The following is a 27,398-nucleotide window of genomic DNA, read 5'->3' as shown; positions in this document are numbered from 1 at the left end:
GGGATGTAATGGAGTGCGAGTTTGCACAAATGTGTGAGTTTTAATAAGGGGGTAATTCCAAGTTGATCGCAGCAGGATTTTTGATAGCAATTGGGCAAAACCATGTGCACTGCAGGGGAGGCAGATATAACATGTGCTGAGAGAGTTAGATTTGGGTGGGTTATTTTGTTTCTGTGCAAGGTAAATACTGGCTGCTTTATTTTTACACTGCAATTTAGATAGTAGATTGAACACACCCCACCCAAATCTAACTCTCTTTGCACATGTTATATCTGCCTCCCCTGCAGTGCACATGGTTTTGCCTTGCTAACAAAAATCCTGCTGTGATCAACTTGGAATTACCCCCTTAGTGCTAAACTACCACATTTTGCGGGAACATTCAAAATCATATTTTTCCTGCAATCCCAAACTTGCATACAGATGTTTTGCCATTGCAGACATACAAGTTGGCCAATGTAATAGGGTGCGAGTTTACAAATCACTCCTGAAACATTACCAAAATATCACCAATAAATAGACCAGCTTCTGGCTAGCGAGTTTGATGGAAGCATGCACAGATCAGTTAGATCCATGCATGTATCTGTCTGTAAAAGTAAAAAAATAGTAAAAATAATAAAGAAAAAAAAAGAAGTGTAGGTTCCCCCCAAAAGCATAACCAGCCCGGACTCTTTGAGCCAGTCCTGGTTGCTAAAACATAGTGAAAAAATTGTCTAGAGGTTCCCTGTATTTTAACAACCAGTCAGACAAGCAGAGCGCATAGGCTATAATGGGGAAAAAAATCTCCATTGTCATCTATGGTGGGAACCTGCGGTTTACCAAGGATAATTGAGGTCACTTTTCTGGGTGACCTCAATTAACCTTGCAGTCTGTGGAAGACCGCAGGTTCCCACCCATAGACTACAATCGGATTTTTTCCCCATTATAGCCTATGCGCTCTGCTTGACTGACAGGCAGGGAGCACACAGCCAGTCAGGAGAGCACTATGAGGTGGTTGTCCCTGATTGGCTGATATGGGTCTCTAAGTAATAGAAGTCACAAGAGGACCCATCATCTGTGGAAAAGGGGTCCGGTGGATTGAGTTGATGCATTTTTTTTATTTTTTAACCCTGTGGATGCCTACATGGGCTGAAGAGGACCGATCTACACTGGAAATAGGTGAGTATATATATATATATATATATATATATATAGGGGGAAAAAAGGGATGAGGGATATATAGTGACCACTGGAGTCTACAATAAGGTAGTATACCAAATTGCTAAAAATAATTATAGTTTATTAGCAAAGTATATCACATTAGAATTCACCCCTTGATGAAGTCTGTTTGACGAAATGCATTGGTAGACCTGTATTGACCTCATATCCAGATAAGGAATAACCTTTTTTAATAGTTTTATTATAGTTTTTACTCATATCTTAAGTACTTTAGCTCAGCTGTGTTTGTATTTATTGTCCCATTTTTTTACATGTGTCTAATGTAATATACTTTGTTAATAAACTGTAATTATTTTTATCAATTTGGTATACTACCTTATTGTAGACACTAGTGGTCGCTATATATCCCTCATGCCTTTTTTTACCAATTTTATTCATTCAGGGAAATTACCATCTCTGTTCTTTTTTGAGAGGAAGAGCTGATGCCTCATAAATAGTAGTGGGGAGTGTCTAACTGTTTACATATAATATAAATAACTAGAGATGAGCGGGTTCGGTTCGTCGAGATCAGAATCCCCCCGAACTTCACCTATTTTACACGGGTCCGAGGCAGCCTCGGATCTTCCCGCCTTGCTTGGTTAACCCGAAAGAGGCCGAACGTCATCATCCCGCTGTCGGATTCTCGCGAGATTCGTATTCTATATAAAGAGGCGCACGTCGACGCCATTTTCACTTGTGCAATGGAGATTAAACGGAGAGGATGTAGCTACGTTCTCTGCCTGAAAAGCTCCTTATCTGTGCTCAGTGTGCTGCAAATATCTGTGCTCAGTGTGCTGCAAATATCTACGTTCTCTGCCTGAAAAGCTCCATATCTGTGCTCAGTGTGCTGTAAATATCTGTGCTCAGTGTGCTGCATTGTGGGGACCACCAGTATATAATTATAGTAGTACAGTACAGTAGGCAGGCTGCCAACCCGTTCCTAGACAGGCTACGCTTTGTATCACCGCTTTCTATAAGAGGCACACAGCTGACAACCTCTTACGGAAACTGAGGAACATCATCGCAGATTGGCTTACCCCAATTGGACTCTCATGGGGATTTGAGACATCGGACAACGCCACCAATATTGTGCGTGCATTACATGTGGGCAAATGTCAGCACGTCCCATGTTTTGCACATACATTGAATTTGGTGGTACAGAATTAAAAAAAAAAGACAGGAGCGTGCAAGAGATGCTGTCGGTGGCCCAAAGAATTGCAGGCATTCAGCCACTGTGTGCCAAAGACTGGAGCACCAGAAAACACTCCTGAACCTGCCCCGCCATCATCTGTAGCAAGAAGTGGTAACGAGGTGGAATTCAACCCTCTATATGCTTCAGAGGATGGAGGAGCAGCAAAGGGCCATTCAAGCCTATACATTTGCCTACGATAGGGGCAAAGGAGAAGGAATGCACCTGACTCAAGCGCAGTGGAGAATGATTTCAACATTGTGCAAGGTTCTGCAACCCTTTGAACTTGCCACACGTGAAGTCAGTTCAGACACTGCCAGCCTCAGTCAGGTCATTTCCCCTCATCAGGCTTTTGCAGAAGCAGCTGGAGAGATTGAAGGAGGAGCTAAAATGGATCGATTCCGCTAGGCATGTGGGTCTTGTGGGTGGAGCCCTTAATTCACTTAACCAGGATTCACAGATGGTTAATCTGTTGAAATCAGAGCACTACATTTTGGCCACCATGCTCAAGCCTAGGTTTAAAGCCTACATTGTATCTCTCTTTCTGGCAAACACAAGTCTGCACATGTTCAAAGACCTGCTGGTGAGACACTTGTCAAGTCAAGCGGAACGTGACCAGTCAACAGCTCCTCCTTCATTTTCTCATGCCACTGCAGCTGCCAGGAAAAGGATCAGATTTCCAAAACCACCCGCTGGTGGTAATGTAGGGCAGTCAGGAGTGAAAACTGACATCTGGTCCGGACTGAAGGACCTGCCAACGATTACTGACATGTCGTCTACTGTCACTGCATATGATTCTGCCACCATTGAAAGAATGGTGGAGGATTATATGAGTGACAGCATCCAAGTAGGCACGTCAGACAGTCCGTACGTATACTGGCAGGAAAAAGAGGCAACTTGGAGGCCCTTGCACAAACTGGCTTTATTTTACCTAAGTTGCTCCCCCTCCAGTGTGTACTCCGAAAGAGTGTTTAGTGCAGCGGGTCACCTTGTCAGCGATCGGTGTACGAGGCTACTTCCACAAAATGTGGATAAGATGATGTTTATCAAAATTAATTATAATCAATTCCTCCGTGGAGACATTCACCAGCAATTGCCTCCAGAAAGTACACAGTGACCTGGAATGGCGGATTCCAGTGGGGACGAATTAATACTCTGTCAGGAGGGGCGATGTACACAGTGAAAGGGGTGAGGAATTGGAGGATGATGATGAGGTGGACATCTTGCCTCTGTAGAGCCAGTTTGAGAAAGGAGAGATTGCTTCTTTTTTTGGTGGGAGCCCAAACCCACCAGTCATTTCAGCCACAGTCGTGTGGCAGACCTTGTTGCTGAAATGATGGGTTTGTTAAAGTGTGCATGTCCTGTTTATACAACATAAGGGTGGGTGGGAGGGCCCAAGGACAATTCCATCTTGCACCTCTTTTTTTTATTTATTTATCTTTGCATCATGTTTTTTATAAGTGCTATCCTGTCTGCCACTGCAGCGCCACTCCTAGATGGGCCAGGTATCTGTGCCGGTCACTTGGGTCGCTTAGCTTAGTCATCCAGCCACCTCGGTGCAAATTTTAGGACTAAAAATAATATTGTGAGGTGTGAGGTGTTTAGAATAGACTGGAAATTAGTGGAAATTATGGTTATTAAGGTTAATAATACTATAGGATCAAAATTGCCCCCAAATTCTATGATTTAAGCTGTTTTTGAGGAAGTTTTGAAAAAAAAACACCCGAATCCGACAAAACATTTTAAGGGAGGTTTTGCCAAAACGCGTCCGAATCCAAAACACGGCCGTGGAACCAAATCCAAAACCAAAACCCGAAAAAATTTACGGTGCACATCTCTATAAATAACATATCTGATACGTGTTTTCCATCACATGTGGCGCAATATCAATTTCTCTTTTTTATATATATATATATATATATATATATAGTCCTGATGAAAATGCCATGTATTAAGTAAAGGCATTGAAACATTGTCAAACATGCTGCCTGAGAGTTCATTATTTATTGCTTGGAGTGCCGTTGCTCATTGAATGAGATGCCAGTACCAACAGCGGGCAACCTGTTGGTACTACCAGCTATGTATTTTTGGGAGTGCTGGGCTATTGGAATAAATATGTATGTATGTATATATATATATATATATATATATATATATATATATACATACACAGTATATAATTCTTTTATGAGTATCGCATGGATGCTACTTGACAAGGGGTTTGAGGGGCTCCATGGGACAGTAGGTAAGTGGATGTGAGTGTGTAAGTGTGTTTTATTAAAGTATTCCTTTTACGGTGCCTGTATAATGACTTTATTGGAAAATGTATTTTGTTGTGGTACTACAGATACCAGTGAGCCATTTAATACTACACATGCTGTTACTTGTGGTTCTCCAAGTACCAGCATGCAGGGTAGGCTTGCTGGGACTTGTAGTTTCATGGAAGAAGACAATATTGAATTTTATTTTTACACTTTATGGCTATCAGGCCACCATCCATAGCCCACGAGCTTCATCCTTGCCCCTTGGGTGCCTGGAGGGGGCCCTTTTTTGGGGGGTCCCCACTCCCCCAGGGAACCCTGGCCAGGGGTGACTAGTTGGGAGCATAATGTTACTGCCACAGGGACCTACATAAAAGTAGCATTATCTCCTTGACTAGTGGAGCCCGGAGCTGGTTTAAAAAATGTGGGGTCCCCTACGTCCCTTTCCCTCCATATTTTTGGAACCAGGGCTGATCCAAGAGCCCAGTGCTGGTTGTTAAAATATGGGAACCCCTAGCCAATATTTTCCCTGTATTTTAGCAAGCAGGATCGGCTCAAAGACGGGGCTGGTTATGCTTTTGGGAGGTCTGCATGTCTTTTTTTTTTACTTTTTTAATTATTTCTTTACTTGTACAGACAGAAGCATGCACGGATTTCACTGATCTGTGCATGCTTCTGTCAAACTCGCACAATGTAATGAAACTCATATTACATTGTGCGAGTTTTCATTCTAGAAACCTCTCCCTATATCACACAATGGCCCTCATTCCGAGTTGTTCGCACGCAAGGCGATTATAGCAGAGTTACACACGCTAAGCCGCCGCCTACTGGGAGTGAATCTAAACTTCTTAAATGTGCGACCGATGTATGCGCAATATTGCGATCACAAACGAGTTAGCAGTTTTTGAGTAACTCCAGACTTACTCTGCCTGTGCGATCAGTTCAGTGCTTTTCGGTCCCGGCTGACGTCATAAACACACCCAGCGTTCGGCCAAGCACTCCCACCGTTTCTCCAGACACGCCTGCGTTTTTTCCGGAAACGGTAGCGTTTTGAGTCACACGCCCTTAAAACGCCGTGTTTCCGCCCAGTAACACCCATTTCCTGTCAATCACATTACGTTCGCCGGAGCGATGAAAACACCGTGAGTAAAAGTACTAACTTCATAGTAAAGTTACTTGGCGCAGTCGCAGTGCGAACATTGCGCATGCGCACTAAGCGGAATTTCACTGCGATGCGATGAAAAACTCCGAGCGAACAACTCGGAATGAGGGCCAATGTAATAGCCTCGAAGTTAAAAACTCACAGGCTATTGCAATGGCAAAGTTTTGGGATAAACCTGCACCTTTTAATGTGCGAGGTGTGGGTTTGTCCTGCAAGTTATCATGTGCCATTTTAATAGTAGCAACTGTGGGGAGAGGGTCTATCTATTGTAGTGCTACTGGCAGTCAGTCCACACTGTCACCCTTTACATTCTGTGTGCAGTGTGCAATATTGTGTTCTGGCAGTTTGCGTTCACTGTGATGTCGCGGAACAAAGTATAATTTTGTTCAGATTTGGAATTCTACCATCAATATTAAAATACTAGTATACAGTGTTTCATAACCTACATTATTCTATCTGACCTGATATATGCTGTTAAAGTGAATAAAGGCTGTGTTCGTGCGTGGCCAATCAGATTTCACCCTATGTACAGAGAACTGAGATTGCAGTAATTGTTAAGAATATGTATATAGTCCGGTGGGCGGGGCTTCCGTGAAGGCCGCTTTTTAATCAGCTCTGTGTCTAGCGTCCCTGAGATAACCCTCCGGGTGACTATTCTACCGTTGCCCGGCCGTATAAATAATATTTATAGAAGAGATAGTGGACAGGGACCATCTGGACTTTGTATGAACCCAGGACACAGTTTCTCTCTACCCCGGAGTCCGGCTAAACGTTTAGCCCCTCTGAGCAGAAAATCTACTCGGCGCCATCTTGCTGCTGAACCTTGTGTACTCGGAGGTTTCCAGCTGGGGATATCCCTCTCCCTACTCCTGCGCCCACATTGCCTGCTTCCTCTTACCTGGGAGAGACCTCGGAGTTGCTCAGCGTGGCTGTTGAAATCGGAGATTGTCCCCCCTTGGCACCCGGCAGCTGACTGTCCCTGCCCGCTTGCTTCCACGTGGCTGGCTCCTCTTGCGGGAGGAGGTGGATTGAACTCCCTCCCTAGCTGTGACCCTGGACGGGGCGCTCCCTCCTGCGCCTGGGATTCGTGCTGCGGGACTGTGTGCTATCCGGACCGCGGGCGCGGGTGTGAGGCGCCGAAGTGCGGAGTTCCGACGAGTCTCCTTCCCTCCCTGCTTGCTCCCGCTGGCGGCTGACTGCCCCTGCCCGCTTGCTTCCGCACGGCTGGCTCCTCTTGCGGGAGAGAGTAGATTGGACTCCCTGCCTCGCTGTGACCCTGGACGGGGTGCTCCCTCCTGCGCCTGGGATTCATGCTGCGGGGCTGTGTGCTGTTCGGCTGCGGGCTCGTGGGGGTGCGCTGCTGAGTGGGTAGACCGTGGGTGCGGATGAGAGGCGCCGAGGTGAGGAGTCCCGACGAGTCTCCTTCCCTCCCTGCTTGCTCCCGCTGGTGTCTTCTCAAGCGACTGCGGCTCCGTTCCTCCTTTACCGCCCACAGTAAGAGACTGGCTGGTATTGATCCCTGGAAGCCTCGTCTGCGACAGCGGTGACATTGGGGTGTCTGCTGCCTTGTAAAGAGGATTGGACGGCTGACTTTGGTTGCTCTTTTCTCCCCCCTGGCTGCTCCCACGGTTGCCTTCAGAGACGCTGATCCTGACTTCAGGACTCTTATATTTAAGTATCCCAGACCTCCGGTGAGAGGTCACCCGGTACTAATATTATTTGTTATCCCTTCTCTGCAATAACACCCCTTTTAACTTCCTATACTACCCCATACTTGGTACCTTACACTCCTTTTGTGTCATCCTTGCACCCCCATTGCCTTCCCTCTCTCCATTCTTTACCCCTCAATCCCCGCCTTCTTCCCTCTCTCCAGTGTTTACCCCCCAGTCCCAGCTTTCTTTCTTTTCTCCATTCTTTACCTACCAATCCCCCCTCCCCCCCTCCCGTTCTACACCACACTAATCCTGGTTTTGATCTCAGGTGCAATCACCACCTGTTAGTGTATATGCACGATATATCTGTGTGTGTATATGACGCCAACTGGTTGCAGCTCCATACTACAATTAGAAAAACACTGTGATATCACTATTGGATGGACTCTTCAGGTTCATAATAGGATAAGCTATATACATAATAGCTAATACTGAACTATTGTAATTGTCCTGTTGATTTGCCTGCACACACACTGTTTTTCTCATTATTTTGATTGTGTATACTAACCCTATACTACCTGCCTGTACCATAAGGATTGTTATTGACTTATCACTGTGCTCATATTCTATTGCTATCATCTAGTGGTGTTTTGTTTACTTCGCTGCCACTTTTATAGATAACTGCGCTTGGTGACACAACCGATTGTGACTACATTGTTCAGTGAAATACCTTTCCCCTTTTATTATATTTGTGCTCCATTTGCTTTGCCATTGAGTCAACTTGCCCCCTTTTTTTTTTTTTTTTTAGAGATTTGTAGATTTAGAGATTTTTTTTAGAGGTTTGTATTCTACTTTGGCTATTTTTGGATATATTTTGGATATATTATCTTTGGTAATTCTCATGCTATTTTCTGCCCTCTCCTTATGCACCAGCATGTGACAGCGAGGACAAGCATTGAGATGCCCACTTTCAGTGTCCAAGGACATTGCGTTGATGGCTCTAAACACTCTACCATCAGCCCTCATTGCAACATCAACGCTATGGCCCGATCAGTGGCCCTCATTCCGAGTTGATCGTTCGCAAGGCGATTTTAGCAGAGTTACACACGCTAAGCCGCCGCCTACTGGGAGTGAATCTTAGCTTCTTAAAATTGCGAACGATGTATTCGCAATATTGCGATTACAAACTACTTAGCAGTTTCAGAGTAGCTCCACACTTACTCGGCATCTGCGATCAGTTCAGTGCTTGTCGTTCCTGGTTTGACGTCACAAACACACCCAGCGTTCGCCCAGACACTCCCCCGTTTCTCCAGCCACTCCCGCGTTTTTTCCAGAAACGGTAGCATTTTCATCCACACGCCCCTAAAACGCCGTGTTTCCGCCCAGTAACACCCATTTCCTGTCAATCACACTACGATCGCCGGAGCGATGAAAAAGCCGTGAGTAAAAAAACTATCTTCATTGTAAAATTACTTGGCGCAGTCGCAGTGCGAATATTGCGCATGCGTACTAAGCGGATTTTCACTGCGATGCGATGAAAAATACAGAGCGAACGACTCGGAATGAGGGCCCGTGTTTTCTTCCCAAATTCCTCTGAACATGGCCTTTATGGCAGTGGACCTGCATTTGGATACACAGCTGCATTCACTGACACAACGGTAACATTCCCATAACTATGTTAACACACCCATGAAACAGCCTTTTATGAGAACACCTCAGGCCACCTCTCAGTCAGCGCCCAAGAACACCCATGGCTGTGTGCTGCTGGCTCAGCTACAAGCAACTCTGTATGCAACAGCAGTCTTGGATGCACGACCAGCTACACAGAATGCAGGACACCCTGCTAGCCAGGAGCAATGGCCACTGGAGTAGAACAGGTACCACCCATGGGGCCATTGTTCTCATTGCAGTGGCAGTGGTTGCGCACACCTAGTTATGGCACTGGCGGAAACAGCCATACAGGACATGTGTGCAGTAGAAAATAATTGCTCAACTGTGCAAACAGTTCGGCGGCCGTGCGGTAGGCTGGCCAAACTCGGACGTTTTTTAAAGGGACAATCACTTACAAGGCATGGTTTTTGCCTTGTAATTGGTTACTCCTTTAAAAAAAACATCCGAGTTGAGCCGGCATCCTCCACGGCTGCTGAACACGGGCGTAAATACATCCAGCCATTGTTTTTTTCTTAATCTTATCAGCTGGGATAAATGAAATCAAATATGTGGGGCCAAATGTAATAGAGTGAGAGTTTCAAGAAGTGAGAGATTTGGTAAGGTTTTGCAGTTTTTATTAAAGTGGCAATCATTTACACAGTAAGATCGACCTGATTTTGCAGTATAAATGATTGCCACTTTAAAAAGAACTGAAAAACCTTACCAAATCTCTCACTTTCTGAAACTCTCACTCTATTACATTTGGCCCGTGGTTTTTAACCTGAATGCTGAATTCTAAACACTCCCTAAACTGTTGTTATCAGCACCCACTGTATAATTCTTTTTTGGAAAAGGAAGGGATAGGAAAACTGTAGTATGAACAGCCACTTACCGTAAAATCAAAGGGCAATCCAGGTTTGAAATATTTGGAAGTTTTGATGAACATAATTTGATATGGTGACTTCACAATATATATATTTTCTAGCTTGCTTTCCAGCATTTCACTGCCTGGAATAGAGACAGAGATACATTACATGATTCACGCAATCACCTGCGCTCAGAAGTTGACATCAGTTGATTCAGGCTTTTGTGGTCCAAAGATGCAAGATCAGATCTCCAAAGGGCGACCATCAGCTGCCACAACTATGGTGCACAAGGCCAGTAAATCTATGTCAGAAGACAGTGAACTTCAGAAGCCAAGAAAATGGGCCAACTCGCCCCCATTTTCTGAAACACACCCTCTACCCACCATGAAATGCCTGCAGCCTGTCAATCCTGTCAATCCTGTCAATCAGGCTGCAGCATCCAGGGTGCTGCAACAAAAGCTGCAGCAGTAGCGCAGCATATGCGTACAGCAGGTCTTGTGCAGACGCACAATAACGACAATTGGGAAAACTGCAGGACCACTCTGATAGACCCTACACACTGGCCGATTACACTGAAAGATTGGAACAATCTCATTTATTAATGAACGAGATATCGTTCATATCTTTCAGTGTGTATGCACCATTGATGAACGATGCGCTGCCCCGCGCTCATTTTTATCATTGGTGCCGGCTCATTTATACATGCATGCCAATATAGACAATATCATCCATATTAGCATGCAGGGCTATAAGGACCAGTGACAGGATGAGTGAAAAACTTCACAGTCCCCGTTAACCCCCCTGCACAACCGGGTCATCCGTCAGCCATATCAACCGCCGGGCACCTCGGCGGCCAATTGGCCAGTGTGTAGGGCCCTTGAGTCCACCTCTAAATCAGCACCAGACAGGGAAGCGTAATGTTTGTTTTTTCTGAACATAACAATGTGATTTTTTTTTTCTATGAAGTAAATACCCTTTATTCAATCAAAAGTTACAAGTTGATACAATATGTTTACTAACTTCCATGCTCTGGACCCCTATTTTATGCACTTCTAAATTATTTCCTCTCATTCTTGGTACAAGTCAGAGAAATTAAATATGATTTTACCAGAAAGGTGCTGGAAGTATATCTCAGTGAGCACTACAAAAAAGGAGTACTGATCTAACCAATAACCAATGACTCTTACCTTAGTGATTTTATTTTAAATAAAATAATTTATATTTGAAAAAATATAGGCGATAGAAGTTGAAAACGTATATGTGCAAACAGTTCCATAGCCCCACTCGCCAATGCTCACCAGAGTCAGTGATAAGGGTTACAGACATATACAGCGTGTACTCCAACATATCATCTGCATTATAAAATATCTTCAGAAGATCTTCTTTTTTCAACACAGCTTCTCCTTTTCCATTTTTAATCTGAAAAAAGAATGTTGACAGCAAGATATTAAAAGAAGTACAATAAAGAAACAAAAGAAGACTTTAAAAATCATAAATTAGAATAAAAAAATAAATCTGCAAAATCAACTAAAATGACAATTACAAGGATATACACTACTTGATGCAGTGTTCATCCTACAGTACTGTATATAACACTTCACTGGGTCATATAGCCATTCGCTGGGCCAAAGCACCATAATTTGTCATACCTGGGTCCTCCTCAGAGTATGTGTCAGACTGGTCCTTTCATCATCCTTCTTCACCCCAAACATAACATATGCCATGCCATCCACATTCTTCCCATAGAGGTACCTAGCATAAAAGGGTGATTTCACACAGATCAATAAAGAGCACTGGATGCTAAATGCAGAGTGACATACTGACTTAACACACATGAAAACATATCTCTGTAAACTAGAAGTGCTCCTAACTGTGTGAGGAGGTAAATATATCCCAGTTTCCTGGCTGTCGGGATCCCGGTGCACAGTATACCGGTGCTGGAATCCCGACAGCCGGCATACCGACACTTTTTCTCCCTCTTGGCGTCCATGACCCCCCTGGAAGGAGAATAAATAGTGTGGCGCATCGAGTATGCAGCGTGGTGAGCGCAGCGAGCCTGCAAGGGGCTCATTTGCACTCGCAATGCTGTCGGTATGCTGGCGGTCGGGATCCCGGTGCCGGTATGCTGGTCGCCGTGAGCCCGGCCGCCGGCATACCATACTACACCCATCCCAAGCTGTGCACTGTTCCAAAATGAAACCACATTCGGACAATCTCAATACTACTAAACATTGTTGTATAGCCTCATTTCTGGCTTATGGTAATCATGAGATTTATGGGAACACCACGAATATATTTATTACATGTTGCACTTGTATTTGTTATAACATTGGTTTACATTAGGCAAGTGTACCTAAAGATACTTTTTCAATGCAACTGAAATACACAAAATGTGAAACATGTCACATTTAACATAAAGGAAGAAACACAATCTTCACCTTGCGAACTGCTGCAAAAACCAAGTTACCTTGCCAAGTGATCAAAAATGGCTGCTCAGCAAAAAACCCAGCTAGCAACATGCCCTCTCCGTGCCTATATCTCATTTAAAAATTGTACTTTTTTGCATATTCCAGAAATCACAATTTTTGCACAACTCAATACTTAGCAATCAATACCCTCAGTCCACCAAACAACCACTTCTACTCTGCACTAATTCTCATCTTACTTCATAAACCCTGGTGGTTCGGAAGAAATCTGGGGGATTCAGACTTTGACCATATTGTGCTTTGTAAAAAAGATCAACATTCAACTCCTGTAGGAATATCACTGATCAGTAGCCCACACAGATATTACTAAAATGTCCGGAGTGTTTCCAATTGAGTATCTCATTGCTCGGATTCAAAAACAAATATATGCTTAAAATCAAATATATCTCTTGCAGACTAAGTATATACTCACTGTGCCTTTATAGAAACTCTGAACTCAGCATCACTGAAATAGAAAAAACTCCGCTCTGGTATCAACTTGATCTCAAAAGTTGGTAGGACTGCATGTGAGAAGAAAGGAGAGTGCACACTAATAATAATAATAATAATAATAATAACAACAAGAAGAAGTAGAAGAAGAAGAAGAAGATAAAGAATAACAATAACTGCATCCTTGGATGTAAAAAAGTGATAAGGAAAATATATTGAGACTATATGTAGCCCATGGTAGTATTAGTAGTAGTAATGGTATATTGGTGCAGGTAACTGGAACAGGTTGTTAGAAATACTGTAGCTGATAACTGGTATAAGCTGGAACAGATTGTTGTGAAGCAAAAACTGAAGCAGGTAACTGGAATAAGTGCAGAATGCTGTGAAACAATTATGGAGCAGTCAACTGGAACAGAATACATGAACGTCAAATAGGATCAGGAGCCAAGGTTCTGGTTTTCAGTGAGAGAAGTTGTATTAAATAGGTTGCCTTCACCACTGATAGGATGAATGAAGTTGCTGGAGACTAGTTTGTTAGAGCGGATCATATAACATTGCCCATTATGGCAGTGACCATGAAGCATAATAGCAGGAACAGGAGACGTAACAGGGCACAAATGCGCCTTGTGTTGGCACCGCCTCCTGAGACGGTGGGGTAAGTGCAGTGATGACCGGGCATCCTCATGATTCACAATCAGCCACACAGAATACAGGACACCCTGCTTGCCAGAAGCCATAGACATGAGGCTGAACTGGTGCCACCCACAGGGTCCTTGCTCTCTGTGCAGTGTCACTGATTGCACACTCCTAGTTATGGCACTGACGGAAACAGCCAGAGGTGGTATGCCAGCTACAATTGCAGATGAGTGGCCATAGGTTTCACAGATGCCACAGGCAGCCAGTTGTGACACAGATGGCAGGTAGGTGACTCCATCTGGTAACAGGGATGCAGAAATTGATGTGTGAAAAAGGGGCTCTAGTTTCTATTTGCTAGATATAAAATTAGGAATGAGCGGGTTTGGTCCCTGAGAACCGAACCCTACCGAACATCATGTCCCGAGCCCGGATACGAGTCCGGCTCGGGTTTTCCCACCAGACTCGGAAACCAGAACAAGGCAAAACACCATCATTCCGCTGTCGGATTCTCACTGGCTTTGGATCCCATTTAAAGAGCCGCGCATCGGTGCCATTTTCACTCCGGACTTGGAGAGTGAGGGAGACAGACCTCTGTCTCTCTCTGTGGGTGGTGGCGTGGGGTTAGTGTGTGCTCTGTTGGGGTGCTGCCGCAGTCACTGTGGTGTATCTGTGCTGTGTTAGGGGTGCTGTCCTGGCTGTACTGGCTGTCACTGGTGTTACTGCTGGGTGCTGCAGCTGTACATGTGTGTTGCTGTCCTGGCTGTCACTGTGTTGTACAGGGGGCAGGGGCACTGTGAAATAAAGGGGTGCTGATGTCTTAATAACATTACACTGGCCCTGTCTGCTATAAAAATTTGGGTGCAGTTCTTACAAAATAAAAGCACACTGCTCCTGTATGCTGTGAAATATAGGGGTGCTGATGTCTTAATAACATTACACTGCCCTGTCTGCTATAAAAGTTTGGGTGCAGTTAAAAATTAAAAGCACAATGTTCCTGTATGCTGTGAAATATAGGGGTGCTGATGTCTTAATAAAATTACACTGGCCCTGTCTGCTATAAAAAATTGTGTGCAGTTAAAAAAATAAAAGCACGCTGTTCCTGTATGCTGTGAAATATAGGGGTGCTGATGTCTTAATAACATTACACTGCCCTGTCTGCTATAAAAGTTTGGGTGCAGTTAAAAATTAAAAGCACACTGTTCCTGTATGCTATGAAATATAGGGGTGCTGATGTCTTAATAACATTACACTGGCCCTCTCTGCTATAAAAGTTTGGGTGCATTTTTTTTTATAGTAGCATAGTAACATAGTATTCGAGGTTGAAAAGAGGCAAAATGCCCATCGCGTTCAACCTATGTTTTGTATTAAGTTGAGTTGATCTTAATGTACCTGCTGAAGAATGTTTTATGACTAGTTAACAACTACAAATCATGTTACACCCGGATTAACAACTTCAATATTTAACCTTGGATATCCTTTTCAATCAGAAATTCATCCAATCCCCTTTTAAATGCATTTACAGTGTCCACCATTACCACCTACCCTGGCAAGGAATTCCAAATCCTTATTGCCCTAACAGTAAAGAACCCTTTCCTCCGTTGCATGCAGATTTTTCTCTCCTCCAGCCTCAGTGAGTGCCCTAAACAGAGTTCTTTTAATAAATAACTCCTCTGATAACTCTTTGTAGTGCCCCTTTACATATTTGAAGACATTAATAATGTCTCCTCTTAGACGCCTCTTTTCCAGTGTATACATGTTCAACCTAGTAATCCTTTCCTCATAATCCAGTCCCTTTAGCCCTTTAATCAATTTAGTAGCTCGCCTTTGAACCCTTTCGAGTTCACCGATATCTTTTTTATACAGTGGTGCCCAAAACTGAACACAATATTCCAGGTGCGGATGTACCAATGATTTGTACAGTGGCAGGATTACATCCTCGTCCCTTGTCTCAATTCCCTGTTTTATGCACGCTAACACCTTACTTGCCTTTTTTACTGCACTGTTACATTGTATACGGTTATTAAGTTTATCAAAGAGTACCCCCAAATCCTTTTCCAAAACTGTTACCCCTAGACTTTCCCCATTTACTATGTAGGATGCAAGTTTGTTTTTAGTCCCAAAATGCATAACCTTGCATTTTTCTATGTTGAACCTCATTCTCCATTTAGACGCCCATATTTCAAGTTTAGATAAGTCATTCTGCAGAGACTCCACATCTATTTCTGAATTAATTACCCTACACAGTTTAGTATCATCTGCAAACATTGACACTGTGCTTTCCAGGCCTATTTCTAAGTCATTGATAAATATGTTGAACAGTAGTGGCCCGAGTATGGACCCCTGTGGTATTCCGCTGACTACTGGTGTCCAGCTTGAGGACTTCCCGTTGACCACTACTCGCTGTACCCTGTTTTCCAGCCAGTTACTTATCCATGTACAAACAGTTTTTCCTAGGCCAAGCTCCTTTAATTTGATGATTAATCTCCTGTGAGGCACTGTATCGAAGGCTTTTGCTAAATCTAAGTAGACCACATCCACTGCTTTTCCTTGGTCAAGATTGTCACACACTTCCTCGTAGAAGTTAAATAAGTTAGTTTGACATGATCTGTCCCTCACAAACCCATGCTGGTTCTTGCTAATAATCTTAGTGGTCTGCAGATACTCCTGTATGGTATCCCTTAGAATTCCTTCCAATATTTTCCCCACTATAGATGTCAAACTAATCGGCCTGTAGTTACCCGGATGATTTTTGGATCCCTTTTTAAATAATGGCACTACCTCTGCTATACGCCAATCCTTCGGTACCATGCCAGATCTAATTGAACTATTGAAAATCAAGTATAGGGGTCTTGCTAGATGTGACCGAAGATCCATAAGAACCCACGGATGAAGTCCGTCCGGGCCAGGTGATTTATTAATCTTTATTTTGGGTAATCTCTCCCTGGTTACTTCTTCACTGAAACAAGTATCTAACCACGAATCCTTACTGTCACTATCGCTATGCACTACTCCCACCGTCAGTTCTTCTTTGGTGAACACTGATGAAAAAAATTTGTTCAGTATTTCTACTTTTGATTCGTCATCATTTAACAATACTCCAAATTCATCTTTTAATGGACCTAAGTTCTCCTTTTTTAACCTTTTACTGTTTATGTATTTAAAAAAAATTAGGATTGGTTTTACTCTCTATAGCAATTTGCTTTTCATTTTCAATTTTAGCTGCTCTTATTGCATTTTTGCATCTTTTATTGCATTCCTTGAAGTACTGGAATGAATCCTCCATTCCATTAGATTTAAATGCTTTGAAATCACGCCTCTTTTTATCGATTTCAGCCTTGAACTTCTTGTTAGGCCACATCGGTTTGAGTTTGGTACTCCTGCGCTTACTGTTCATGGGAATAAATTTGTGAATATTGCTATCTAGCAACCCATTTAAAGCATCCCACATTTCTGAAGTGTTCTTACCATGAAACAAAATTTCCCACTCAATGTCGTTTAATGCACATCTCAGCATACTGAAGTTAGCCTTCCTAAAGTTAAATGTTTTTGTTGAACCCTTATAACTATTGTGACAAGAACACTGGGATAGTGTTTGAGGGCAGGTATGTTTGTCCCAGGTTCTTGTCTTACATGTTTTAGAAAATGTTAACTTCTAGGAAAAATGCTTTTGTTTTGTCAGAACCTTTTCAGTTTGCTGTAAAAGCTGGGTAAAGGCTCTGAGAGAGAGATAAGGCGAGTTCTAGACATTGGGCCCAGTTCGGGTCTTTGGCCTCACAGAGGGCTAATCAGGGTTTCAGCTGTGTAAGAGTGTTATAGGGCTGCTAGCCTGATTAGTATGGGCAGACTGCCTGGGAAGACTGGAGGGATCTGTGTGAGAGAAACACGCTTCCGGATACAAGTGAGCTATACAGTGTTTACTGGAGAACCCTGTGTTTTTGTTTAGTGATAGTTAGGAACATCTTGTGTTTAGTTAGTGCCGGACAGGCAAGGTATTTTCTTTTGGTGTTTGTTTTATTTTCTGTTTCAATAAAACTGGCCGGGCCAGTTGTACCAGAAACTGGACTTGTGTTGTTCCTCAGCTGCTGCGTGCTGCCATATTCCCCAGGAAGAGGCGCCTTGTACCCCTACAGTGTTACAACTTGGTGGAGAATGCGAGCATGCCGCTCTGCGCATAAGTGAAAGCAGCAGCTTTATGAGGCCTGCAGAAAACGGTGGTTTATGCAGATACAGCCCAGTGTGAAGTTGCTGAGACTCACCCCAAGGGTTTGATATATGTCCTGGGTGAAAGCAGCTACAAAGCCGCCTGAAAAATCTGTCGACATGGAGGAACTGCTTAAAGCCCTGCTGCAAGCTACAGCGACTCAGCAAGAGGCCAATAGACAGCAGCAGGTGGCTATGGAGGAAAATTGGAGACTACAGCAGGAGGCCAACAGACAGCAGCAGGTGGCAATGGAGGAAAATTGGAGGCAACAGCGTCAGGATAGAGAGGCCTTAGCAGAAGTGGTGCAGAGACTTGCAGCTCGGGTTGGAGATGTGGCCGTCAGTGCTCCGACCAGCTCTAGTTCTATACGGGCCAGTCACTTCCTGCAGAAAATGACAGAGGCTGATGATGTGGAGGCCTACCTGACCACGTTTGAAAGGACTGCCGAGCGTGAGAACTGGCCGAAAGTGCAGTGGGCCAGTCTGCTGGCACCTTTTTTGTCAGGTGAGCCCCAAAAAGTGTACTTTGATTTAAGCCCTGCTGAGGCTCGGGACTATGATAAACTAAAGACTAAGATCCTGACCCGCCTGGGAGTCACGCTGTCAGTACGAGCACAATGGGTGCACCGTTGGGTGTACGCCATGGAGAAGCCTCCGCGCTCCCAGATGCACGACCTTATTCAGCTAACAAAAAAATGGCTACAGCCAGAGACATTAACTGGTCCCCAGATGGTTGAAAGAGTCATCATGGACCGCTACTTGAGATCTTTGCCCATGGTCCTGCGCAAGTGGGTGAGCCATGGAAACCCGGGTACTGCTGACCAATTAGTGGACATGGTAGAGCGGTATTTGGCAGCAGAGGAACTACTGATGACCACCCAGCAACCCATAGATCCTCGACAGCGCCCTTCAGTAAAGACTGGTAAGACTGTTCTGTGGGAAAACGTTGCTGGGCGGTTAGGAGAACGCAAGGCTGGAGAGACTGTAAACACTGGCCCTGGAGACAGGCCAATGGGGCTAGAACGGTCTATGTTGCCCAAACGGGTTGATAATCGTGTGGTTAAATGTTTTAGATGTGGTATGCCAGGTCATGTTATTGCCAATTGCCCAGTCATGCAAGAACCCATGCAATGTGATGCTGCCTTTGAATGTCGCAGAATGTCTTTCTTTGCTAGGTTAGCCTGTACTGTGGTACCTTCACCTGAGCTGGAAAAACAAATGTGTGATGTGTTCTTAGAGGGTAACCGGGTAGAGGCCTTGCTAGATTCAGGAAGTTTAGTTACCCTCGTGAAAGCTGGGTTAGTGAACCCCTTAAAGGTCCAGCAAATACCTATTGGGGTAACTTGCATACATGGGGATACCCAATATTATGTCACTGCTGAAGTGAATATAGAAACTTGTTGTGGGTCAGCAATGGTTAAAGTAGGACTGGTCCCCACCTTGGTGCATAAGGCCATAATAGGGAGGGATTTTCCTCATTTTTGGAAACTGTGGGAATCACGTTTATCAACAGATGTGAGAAGTGAAGAGCCAGTTGGTAATACCGGTGATTGTATGGATGTACGTGTGTCTTCGGAACTTTCTGACCCTTTGCCTTTTGCCAGTTTGGCTGGGGAAGTGACAGACGGGGAGTCCAGTGAGGACCCTCTTGCTGGGAACAGAGACATAGTGGTTAGAAACGAAAGTGTGCCTGACCTGGAGGTAAAAAAGGATCCTACCTTGATAAAGGCTAGAGAGAATGTTAAGATTGTTAATGGGGAGCCTGTGGTACCAGGTGACAGGGTTACGTATCCCCACATGGCCATCTGTAATGAGCTCTTGTACCACATTGTCAAAAAGGGTGAGGATGTGGTGGAACAGCTGGTAGTACCCCAGCCTTATCGGAGAACGGTACTAGATTTAGCTCATAGTCACGTTACAGCAGGACATTTAGGGGCAGAAAAAACCACTGAAAGAGTTTTACAAAGGTTCTTTTGGCCAGGGGTTTATAAAGAAGTGTCTGAATATTGTTCTTCCTGTCCTGAATGCCAGTATCATGCCCCTAGACCCCATTTCAGGAGCCCACTGGTTCCCATGCCTATTATAGAGGTCCCGTTTGACAGAATAGTCATGGATCTCGTGGGGCCCTTGTTAAAGTCCGCTCGGGGCCATCAGTATATCCTGGTAATAATGGACTATGCCACTCGATATCCTGAGGCTGTCCCTTTACGCACTATCACAACCAAGGCGATAGCTAGGGAGCTGGTGCAGGTTTTTAGTAGAGTGGGAATACCAAAAGAAATTTTGACTGACCAAGGTACTCCATTTATGTCAAGGGTCATGAAAGAATTGTGCAAATTATTTAAGGTCACTCACCTCAGGACGTCCATTTACCATCCCCAAACTGATGGGTTGGTGGAAAGGTTTAATAAAACATTAAAAAGTATGTTAAAAAAGGTGGTTGATAAAGATGGGAAAAACTGGGATTGTTTGTTGCCCTACTTGTTAATGGCCGTCAGAGAAGTTCCTCAGTCCTCTACGGGGTTTTCTCCATTTGATTTGTTGTATGGTAGACACCCCAGAGGGCTGTTGGACGTGGCCAAAGAGACGTGGGAAGGACAGCCCACTCCTTATAGAAGCGTTATTGAACATGTAACACAAATGCAGGATAGGATTGCAGCCGTGGTACCTGTTGTCAGAGAGCACATGGAACAGGCCCAAAGTGCTCAACAGAGGGTCTATAACCGGAGTGCCAAGGTACGGGAATTTGCTCCTGGAGATAGAGTTCTAGTTTTGGTACCCACTGTGGAAAGCAGATTCCTAGCTAAATGGCAGGGTCCATTTGAGATTAGGGAAAAAGTGAATGAGGTTAATTACAAAGTATACCAGACGGATAAGAGAAAACCCGAACAGATCTACCATGTTAACTTAATCAAACCCTGGAAAGATAGGTTGTCTCTGTCAGCGGAGCCTTGCCCTTCGGTGTCTTCACCCCGGTTGCTTCCCGCAGTGAAGGTGTCAGAGACATTATCAGCTGATCAGAACAATCAGGTTAAAGAATTTCTCATCCAAAATAGGGAGATATTTTCAGAGCTGCCTGGCCGAACGACCATAATAAAACATGACATTGTCACAGAACCAGGGGTCAGGGTTCATTTAAAGCCATATAGGATTCCTGAAGCTCAGCGAGAAGCTATTTCTAAAGAAGTTAAAACCATGTTAGAACTTGGAGTCATAGAGGAGTCTAACAGTGAGGGTCCAGTCCCATAGTGCTTATCCCGAAGCCCGACGGTAGCATACGCTTCTGTAATGACTTTCGTAAGTTAAATGAGGTGTCCAAGTTTGACGCATACCCCATGCCCCGTGTGGATGAGCTTGTAGAAAGGCTAGGAACAGCCAGGTTTCTCACCACATTGGACCTGACCAAAGGTTACTGGCAAATATCTTTATCTGATAGCGCCAAAGAAAAAACAGCCTTCTCGGTTCCGGAGGGGCTGTACCAGTATAAGATGTTACCCTTTGGGTTGCATGGGGCTCCAGCAACCTTTCAACGGGCGATGGATAAAATTTTGAGGCCCCATAGAAAATATGCAGCTGCCTATTTGGATGATGTGGTAATTCACAGTACAGACTGGGGGTCCCATTTGGTTAAAGTACAAGCAGTACTGGACTCAATCAGAGAGGCAGGGTTAACTGCTTACCCAAAGAAGTGCTTCCTTGCAATGGAGGAGGTCAAATACTTGGGCTTCACCATAGGCAGAGGTCTGATTAGGCCCCAATTGAATAAAATTGATGCTATTGAAAACTGGCCTTGTCCAGTGAATAAAAAACAGGTAAGGGCTTTTTTGGGAATTACTGGGTACTATAGACGGTTTATTCCCAATTTTGCGACCACAGCGGTGCCGTTGTCAGACCTTACCAAAGGGAAGCAGTCAAATATGGTGAAATGGAACCCTGATGCAGAAAAAGCGTTCCAAGCGTTAAAAGTGGCTTTGTGTTCACAACCGGTGTTGATAACACCAGATTTTTCAAAAGAATTTGTGGTACAGACAGATGCCTCAGAGGTAGGGATAGGTGCTGTGCTGTCCCAAACCAGAGATGGGGACGAACACCCTATCATTTATTTGAGTAGGAAACTCAATGAGCATGAAAAAAGGTATGCCATTGTGGAAAAGGAGGCTTTGGCCATTAAGTGGGCACTAGATACCTTGAGATATTACCTCTTGGGTAGACAATTCAGACTAGTGACAGACCATGCCCCTTTAAAATGGATGTATGTAAATAGAGGCAAGAATGCTCGTGTAACTAGATGGTTTCTAGCGTTGCAGGACTTTAAGTTTGCGGTCGAACATAGACCGGGAACACAATTGGCCAACGCAGATGCATTGTCTCGCATCTTCTGTTTGGGGGCTACAAGTGTTCCGGCCCCTAGGTCGAAACAGAGGAGGGGGATATGTGACAAGAACATTGGGATAGTGTTTGAGGGCAAGTATGTTTGTCCCAGGTTCTTGTCTTACATGTTTTAGAAAATGTTAACTTCTAGGAAAAATGCTTTTGTTTTGTCAGAACCTTTTCAGTTTGCTGTAAAAGCTGGGTAAAGGCTCTGAGAGAGAGATAAGGCGAGTTCTAGACATTGGGCCCAGTTCGGGTCTTTGGCCTCACAGAGGGCTAATCAGGGTTTCAGCTGTGTAAGAGTGTTATAGGGCTGCTAGCCTGATTAGTATGGGCAGACTGCCTGGGAAGACTGGAGGGATCTGTGTGAGAGAAACACGCTTCCGGATACAAGTGAGCTATACAGTGTTTACTGGAGAACTCTGTGTTTTTGTTTAGTGATAGTTAGGAATATCTTGTGTTTAGTTAGTGCCGGACAGGCAATGTATTTTCTTTTGGTGTTTGTTTTATTTTCTGTTTCAATAAAACTGGCCGGGGCCAGTTGTAACAGAAACTGGACTTGTGTTGTTCCTCAGCTGCTGCGTGCTGCCATATTCCCCAGGAAGAGGCGCCTTGCACCCCTACAGTGTTACACTATGTTTCCTGAAACTGATGTTGAATGTGATCATATAGTGATCACTGTTGCCCAAAGTCTCCCCAACTTTAGTATCCGATATGATGTCCACATTATTAGTAATTACTAGATGTAGAATAGTTGTACCCCTAGTTGGGTCCTCGACTAATTGAGACAAGTAGTGATATTTTAACATATTTAAGCACCTGTTGCTCCTAGCTTTAACACATGAATCGTTACTCCAATAACTATCAGTTAAAAATTAAAAGCACACTGTTCCTGTATGCTGTGAAATATAGGGGTGCTGATAGCTTAATAACATTACACTGGCCCTGTCTGCTATAAAAGTTTGGGTGCAGTTAAAAATTAAAAGCACACTGCTCCTGTATGCTGTGAAATATAGGGTTGCTGCTGATGTCTTAATAACATTACACTGGCCTTTTCTGCTATAAAAGTTTGGGTGCAGTTAAAATCTAAAAGCACACTGCTTCTGTATGCTGTGAAATATAGGGGTGTTGCTGATGTCTTAATAACATTACGCTGGCCCTGTCTGCTATAAAAGTTTGGGTGCAGTTCTTACAAATTAAAAGCACACTGCTCCTGTATGCTGTGAAATATAGGGGTGCTGCTGATGTCTTAATAACATTTCACTGGCCCTGTATGCTATAAAAGTTTGGGTACAGTTAAAATCCTAAAGCACACTACTTCTGTATGCTGTGAAATATAGAGGTGCAGATGTCTTAATAACATTACACTGGCCCTGTCTGCTATAAAAATTGTGGGTGCAGTTAAAAATTAAAAGCACACTGTTCCTGTATGCTGTGAAATATAGGGGTGCTGTTGTCTTAATAACATTACACTGGCCCTGTCTTCTATAAAAATTTTGGTGCAGTTAAAAATTAAAAGCACACTGTTCCTGTATGCTGTGAAATATAGGGGTGCTGATGTCTTATTAACATTACACTGGCCCTGTATGTTGTATATATTCAGGGGTGCTGCTGCTGTTAAAATAACATTACACTGGTGCCGTATGCTATAAGAATACAGGGGCGCTGTGAAAATAAAGGGGCACTGTTCTGTGTGCTGTAATAATAAAGGGGTGCTGTCCTGTGAAATGGAGAACAACAATTTGGAGGGAAAAATAGTGGAAGATCAGGAACCACTTCCAGTTCCTAGAACTAGTGCTGAAGCTGCTGCTGCCACCAGTCATGACATTGACGATGCAATTCCATCAATGTCGTATGCTAAGGCCGATGCCCAATGTCAAAGAGGGCGTGTAAAATCCAAGAAGCAAAAATTAATAATCAGAAAAAAAAAGAAATTATCTGATGAGAAATGTAAAATTGCCAATATGCCATTCACTACACGAAGTGGCAAGGAATGGTCAAGGCCTTGGCCTATGTTCATGACTGGTGGCTCAGCTTCTCATGCTTAGCTTAGCCATCCAGCAACCTCGGTGCACCTCTTTTTTTCTTTGCATCATGTGCTGTTTGGGGCCTATTTTTTAAATCTGCCACGCTGTCTGACACTGCAGTGCTACTCCTAGATGAGCCAGGTGTTTGTGCCGCACACTTGTGTCGCTTAGCAAAGTTATCCAGCTACCTCATTGCACCTCTTTTCTTCTTTGCATCATGTGCTGTTTGGAGCCTAGTTTTTAAAAGTGCCATCCTCTCTGACACTGCAGTGCCACTCCTAGACTGGCCAGGTGTTTGTGCCGCACACTTGAGTCGCTTAGAAAAGTCATCCAACTACCTTATTGCACCTCTTTTTCTTCTTTGCATGATGTGCTGTTTGGGGCCTAGTTTTTAAAAGTGCCATCCTTTCTGACACTGCAGTGCCACTCCTAGACCGGCCAGGTGTTTGTGCCGCACACTTGTGTCGCTTAGCAAAGTCATCAAGCTACCTCATTGCACCTCTTTTTCTTCTTGGCATCATGTGCTGTTTGGGGCCTAGTTTTTAAAAGTGCCATTCTGTCTGACACTGCAGTGCCACTCATAGATGGGCCAGGTGTTTGTGCCGCACACTTGTGTCGTTTAGCAAAGTCAACCAGCTACCTCGGTGCAACCTTTTGGCCTAAAAACAATATTATGTGGTGTGAGGTGTTCAGAATAGACTGTAAATGAGTGGAAATGAATGTTATTGAGGTTAGTAATACCATAGGATCAAAATTACCCCCAAATTCTGTTATTTTAGCTGTTTTTATGTTTTAGGGTTGTTGTTTTTTTTCAAAAATCATCCAGATCCAAAACCAAAACCCGAAAGGGTGGTTTTGGCAAATCCAATCCAGATCCAAAACCAAAACACAAAACACCAAAAGTGCCCACCGCACATCTCTATAAAATAGCTAGAAAAAGTTTATATTTGTATTTTGGCCACCATATTGGTGTTTATTTGATAGATAAGATGCATTGTGTGGGCACTGTAGGGTAAAAGGGTTACGGCAAAAGCTGGAGATCATGGGGGGTCATTCCGAGTTGATCGTAGCCGTGCTAAATTTAGCACAGCTACGATCAATCACACTGACATGCGCTGGGGATGCCCAGGACAGGGCTAGTCTGCCCCGCATGTCAGTATCACCCCCATCCCCCCCCCCCCCCCCGCAGAAGTGCAAAGGCATCGTGCAGCGGCGATGCCTTTGCACTTCCAAGAGTAGCTCCCGGCCAGCGCAGCTTTAGCGTCACGCAGCCGCTGTGGTCCGCCCCCCGTTCGGTCTGGCCTGCGTTGGCCGGACCACTCCAACGAAACGCCACCAAAACGCCCCCTCCCACCCACCGACCGCCTCTGCCTGTCAATCAGGCAGAGGCGATCGCATCCCTGCTATGGCCGTCGGCCACCTGGCATGCGCCGGCGCACTACGGCACCAGGGCATGCGCAGTAGGGACCCATTCGCTCAGCTGCGACAAAAAGCAGCGAGCAAACGGGTCAGAATGACCCCCCATGTACAAGAAAATGCTGGCAATGGTGGTTATTACTTGGGATTATGTAAGTGGCCATTTCTTGTTGTATTTCATAGGGGCATTGATGGGCATATGTGATCTAGCTTTAGCGTCAGCGTGCATTTTTTTTATGTTTGTGTGTTTTTAGTTGTAATATAAGTCTGAGCCATTCAACGATTCCCTCTGCTGGACTTAATGGCCCACCTGCCTCTATGAACAATAATGATATCTTACCGTATTCTTTCACTTCAAAGTGTGTGGTGTAATTTTGCAATGGAGAGTCCTTATATTTTGCTGATATGGTCCATGTACCCACACTACAGGGAGAGAACAGATATCTCATCATAGAGCTCACTTACACCATGATTCACTTATGTATATAATTGCTTAAGTTCTTCCAAAGTAATGGGTGCATTTACAGTACGTTGTATATTATGGGCAGGGGCGTAGACAACATTTTGAATGGGCCCAGTCCCAATGCTTCTAGAATTACACTTCTCTGCAGCAGATAATTTTATGCCCTGTAATAGTGCACTAGTTCATTTTCTGAACCACAGTAGTGCCTTAATTAATGTTATGCTTCATAACAGTGCCCTAGTTTATTTAATGAACCTTAGTAGTGCCCTATTTCACATTATGTCACATTGTAGGGCTCAGTACACACTATACTAACACAGAACCCCCAAGTCACATTATGGCATACCATATAAGGGCCCCTATAACTGTATACAACACATGTAACTTCAACATGGAAGGTGGGACCCTCTCAGCTCTGGGCCCCATAGCAGCCGCACCTCCTGCACCTATGGTAGCTATGCCCTTGATTATGGGCCTGGTTCAGATGCAAAGCGGCTGTTTTTGCAGGCAGCCAGGGGAGCCAAATCTATTACCTTATACTAATGGGGGAATTGGTACCGCTAACGCAAATTTACATGCAGCTCTTCCATCCACAGCCGCAAGGTGCTTCATTAGTAACAGTAATTACATCAGTCCCATGCTGGGTGCAAGATTCCAACAGAATCAGGCTTCCCTTCTACATATGCATGACTCGGAATAGCACGGAACGCTAGCTCCCATGAAGCTTCCATGAAACAGATATCTTGCTTGCATTTGTATAGTTGCTGCCTAGTTGCCACCCAGTCAGTGCCGTTTTTATTGCATGGGGCGCCGTGACCAGAGTTTGCAGCAGTATTCCATGCAGTCTAGCTGACCACATGTAATACTACTGAAAATATCTCACCCAAAATGGACGCCGCCATAGAGGAGACAAATGCTAGCGCTTCCACTGGACCTCTAGCATCTGTCAGAGAAAGGACAGATGCTAGAGGACCTCTATTATTTAACAGGGAAAAGTGCAAACAGCAGTACCCAGAAGTGCCGGGACTGCGGAGTGCTGTCACACCGAAAGAAATGCGGCAATGATTCCAGTAACTGTGGACGCCAAATGGGAGGCAACTCACGGCATGAAGAAACCTCTGACAAAGAGCAGGAATTTTAAAAGTAGGTAGCCATACTGAGGTGCATAATCTAGTGTCCTGGACAGTACTGTGTGGGCATAATCTGGTGTCCTGGACATTACTGTGTGGGGCATAATAAGGTACAAGTGGCACTTAATGTTATAAAGGGCAATACAGTTTTTGGCATAATGTGTAAGGTAATCTTTTCCTGCAATGCCACACCCATTGTAGTGAGGCCACACAGGCACCTATGGCCACGCAAATATTTCATATATATATAATATCTATGGGGGGGT

At 44.3% G+C, this 27,398-nt stretch overlaps 1 protein-coding gene across 1 annotated transcript in view; it reads right to left on the bottom strand.

Annotated features, from left to right (window-relative positions):
- The window catches only part of LOC134936140 (A.superbus venom factor 1-like), a 251,373-nt gene that overhangs the window by 159,605 nt on the left and 64,370 nt on the right, over nt 1-27,398 (bottom strand). The window contains exons 6-10 of the mRNA XM_063931057.1: nt 25,880-25,962; nt 12,873-12,960; nt 11,624-11,726; nt 11,273-11,393; nt 10,001-10,116 (exon numbers count right to left, since the gene is read on the bottom strand). Coding sequence (XP_063787127.1) covers nt 10,001-10,116; nt 11,273-11,393; nt 11,624-11,726; nt 12,873-12,960; nt 25,880-25,962 — 511 coding nt within the window. The remainder of the gene's footprint in view (nt 1-10,000; nt 10,117-11,272; nt 11,394-11,623; nt 11,727-12,872; nt 12,961-25,879; nt 25,963-27,398) is intronic.

This window comes from Pseudophryne corroboree, chromosome 6 (assembly GCF_028390025.1).
Source record: "Pseudophryne corroboree isolate aPseCor3 chromosome 6, aPseCor3.hap2, whole genome shotgun sequence".
Lineage (NCBI taxonomy): Eukaryota > Metazoa > Chordata > Amphibia > Anura > Myobatrachidae > Pseudophryne > Pseudophryne corroboree.
Note: the sequence above shows the minus strand (reverse complement) of the source record. Positions and strands in the feature narration are given on the sequence as shown.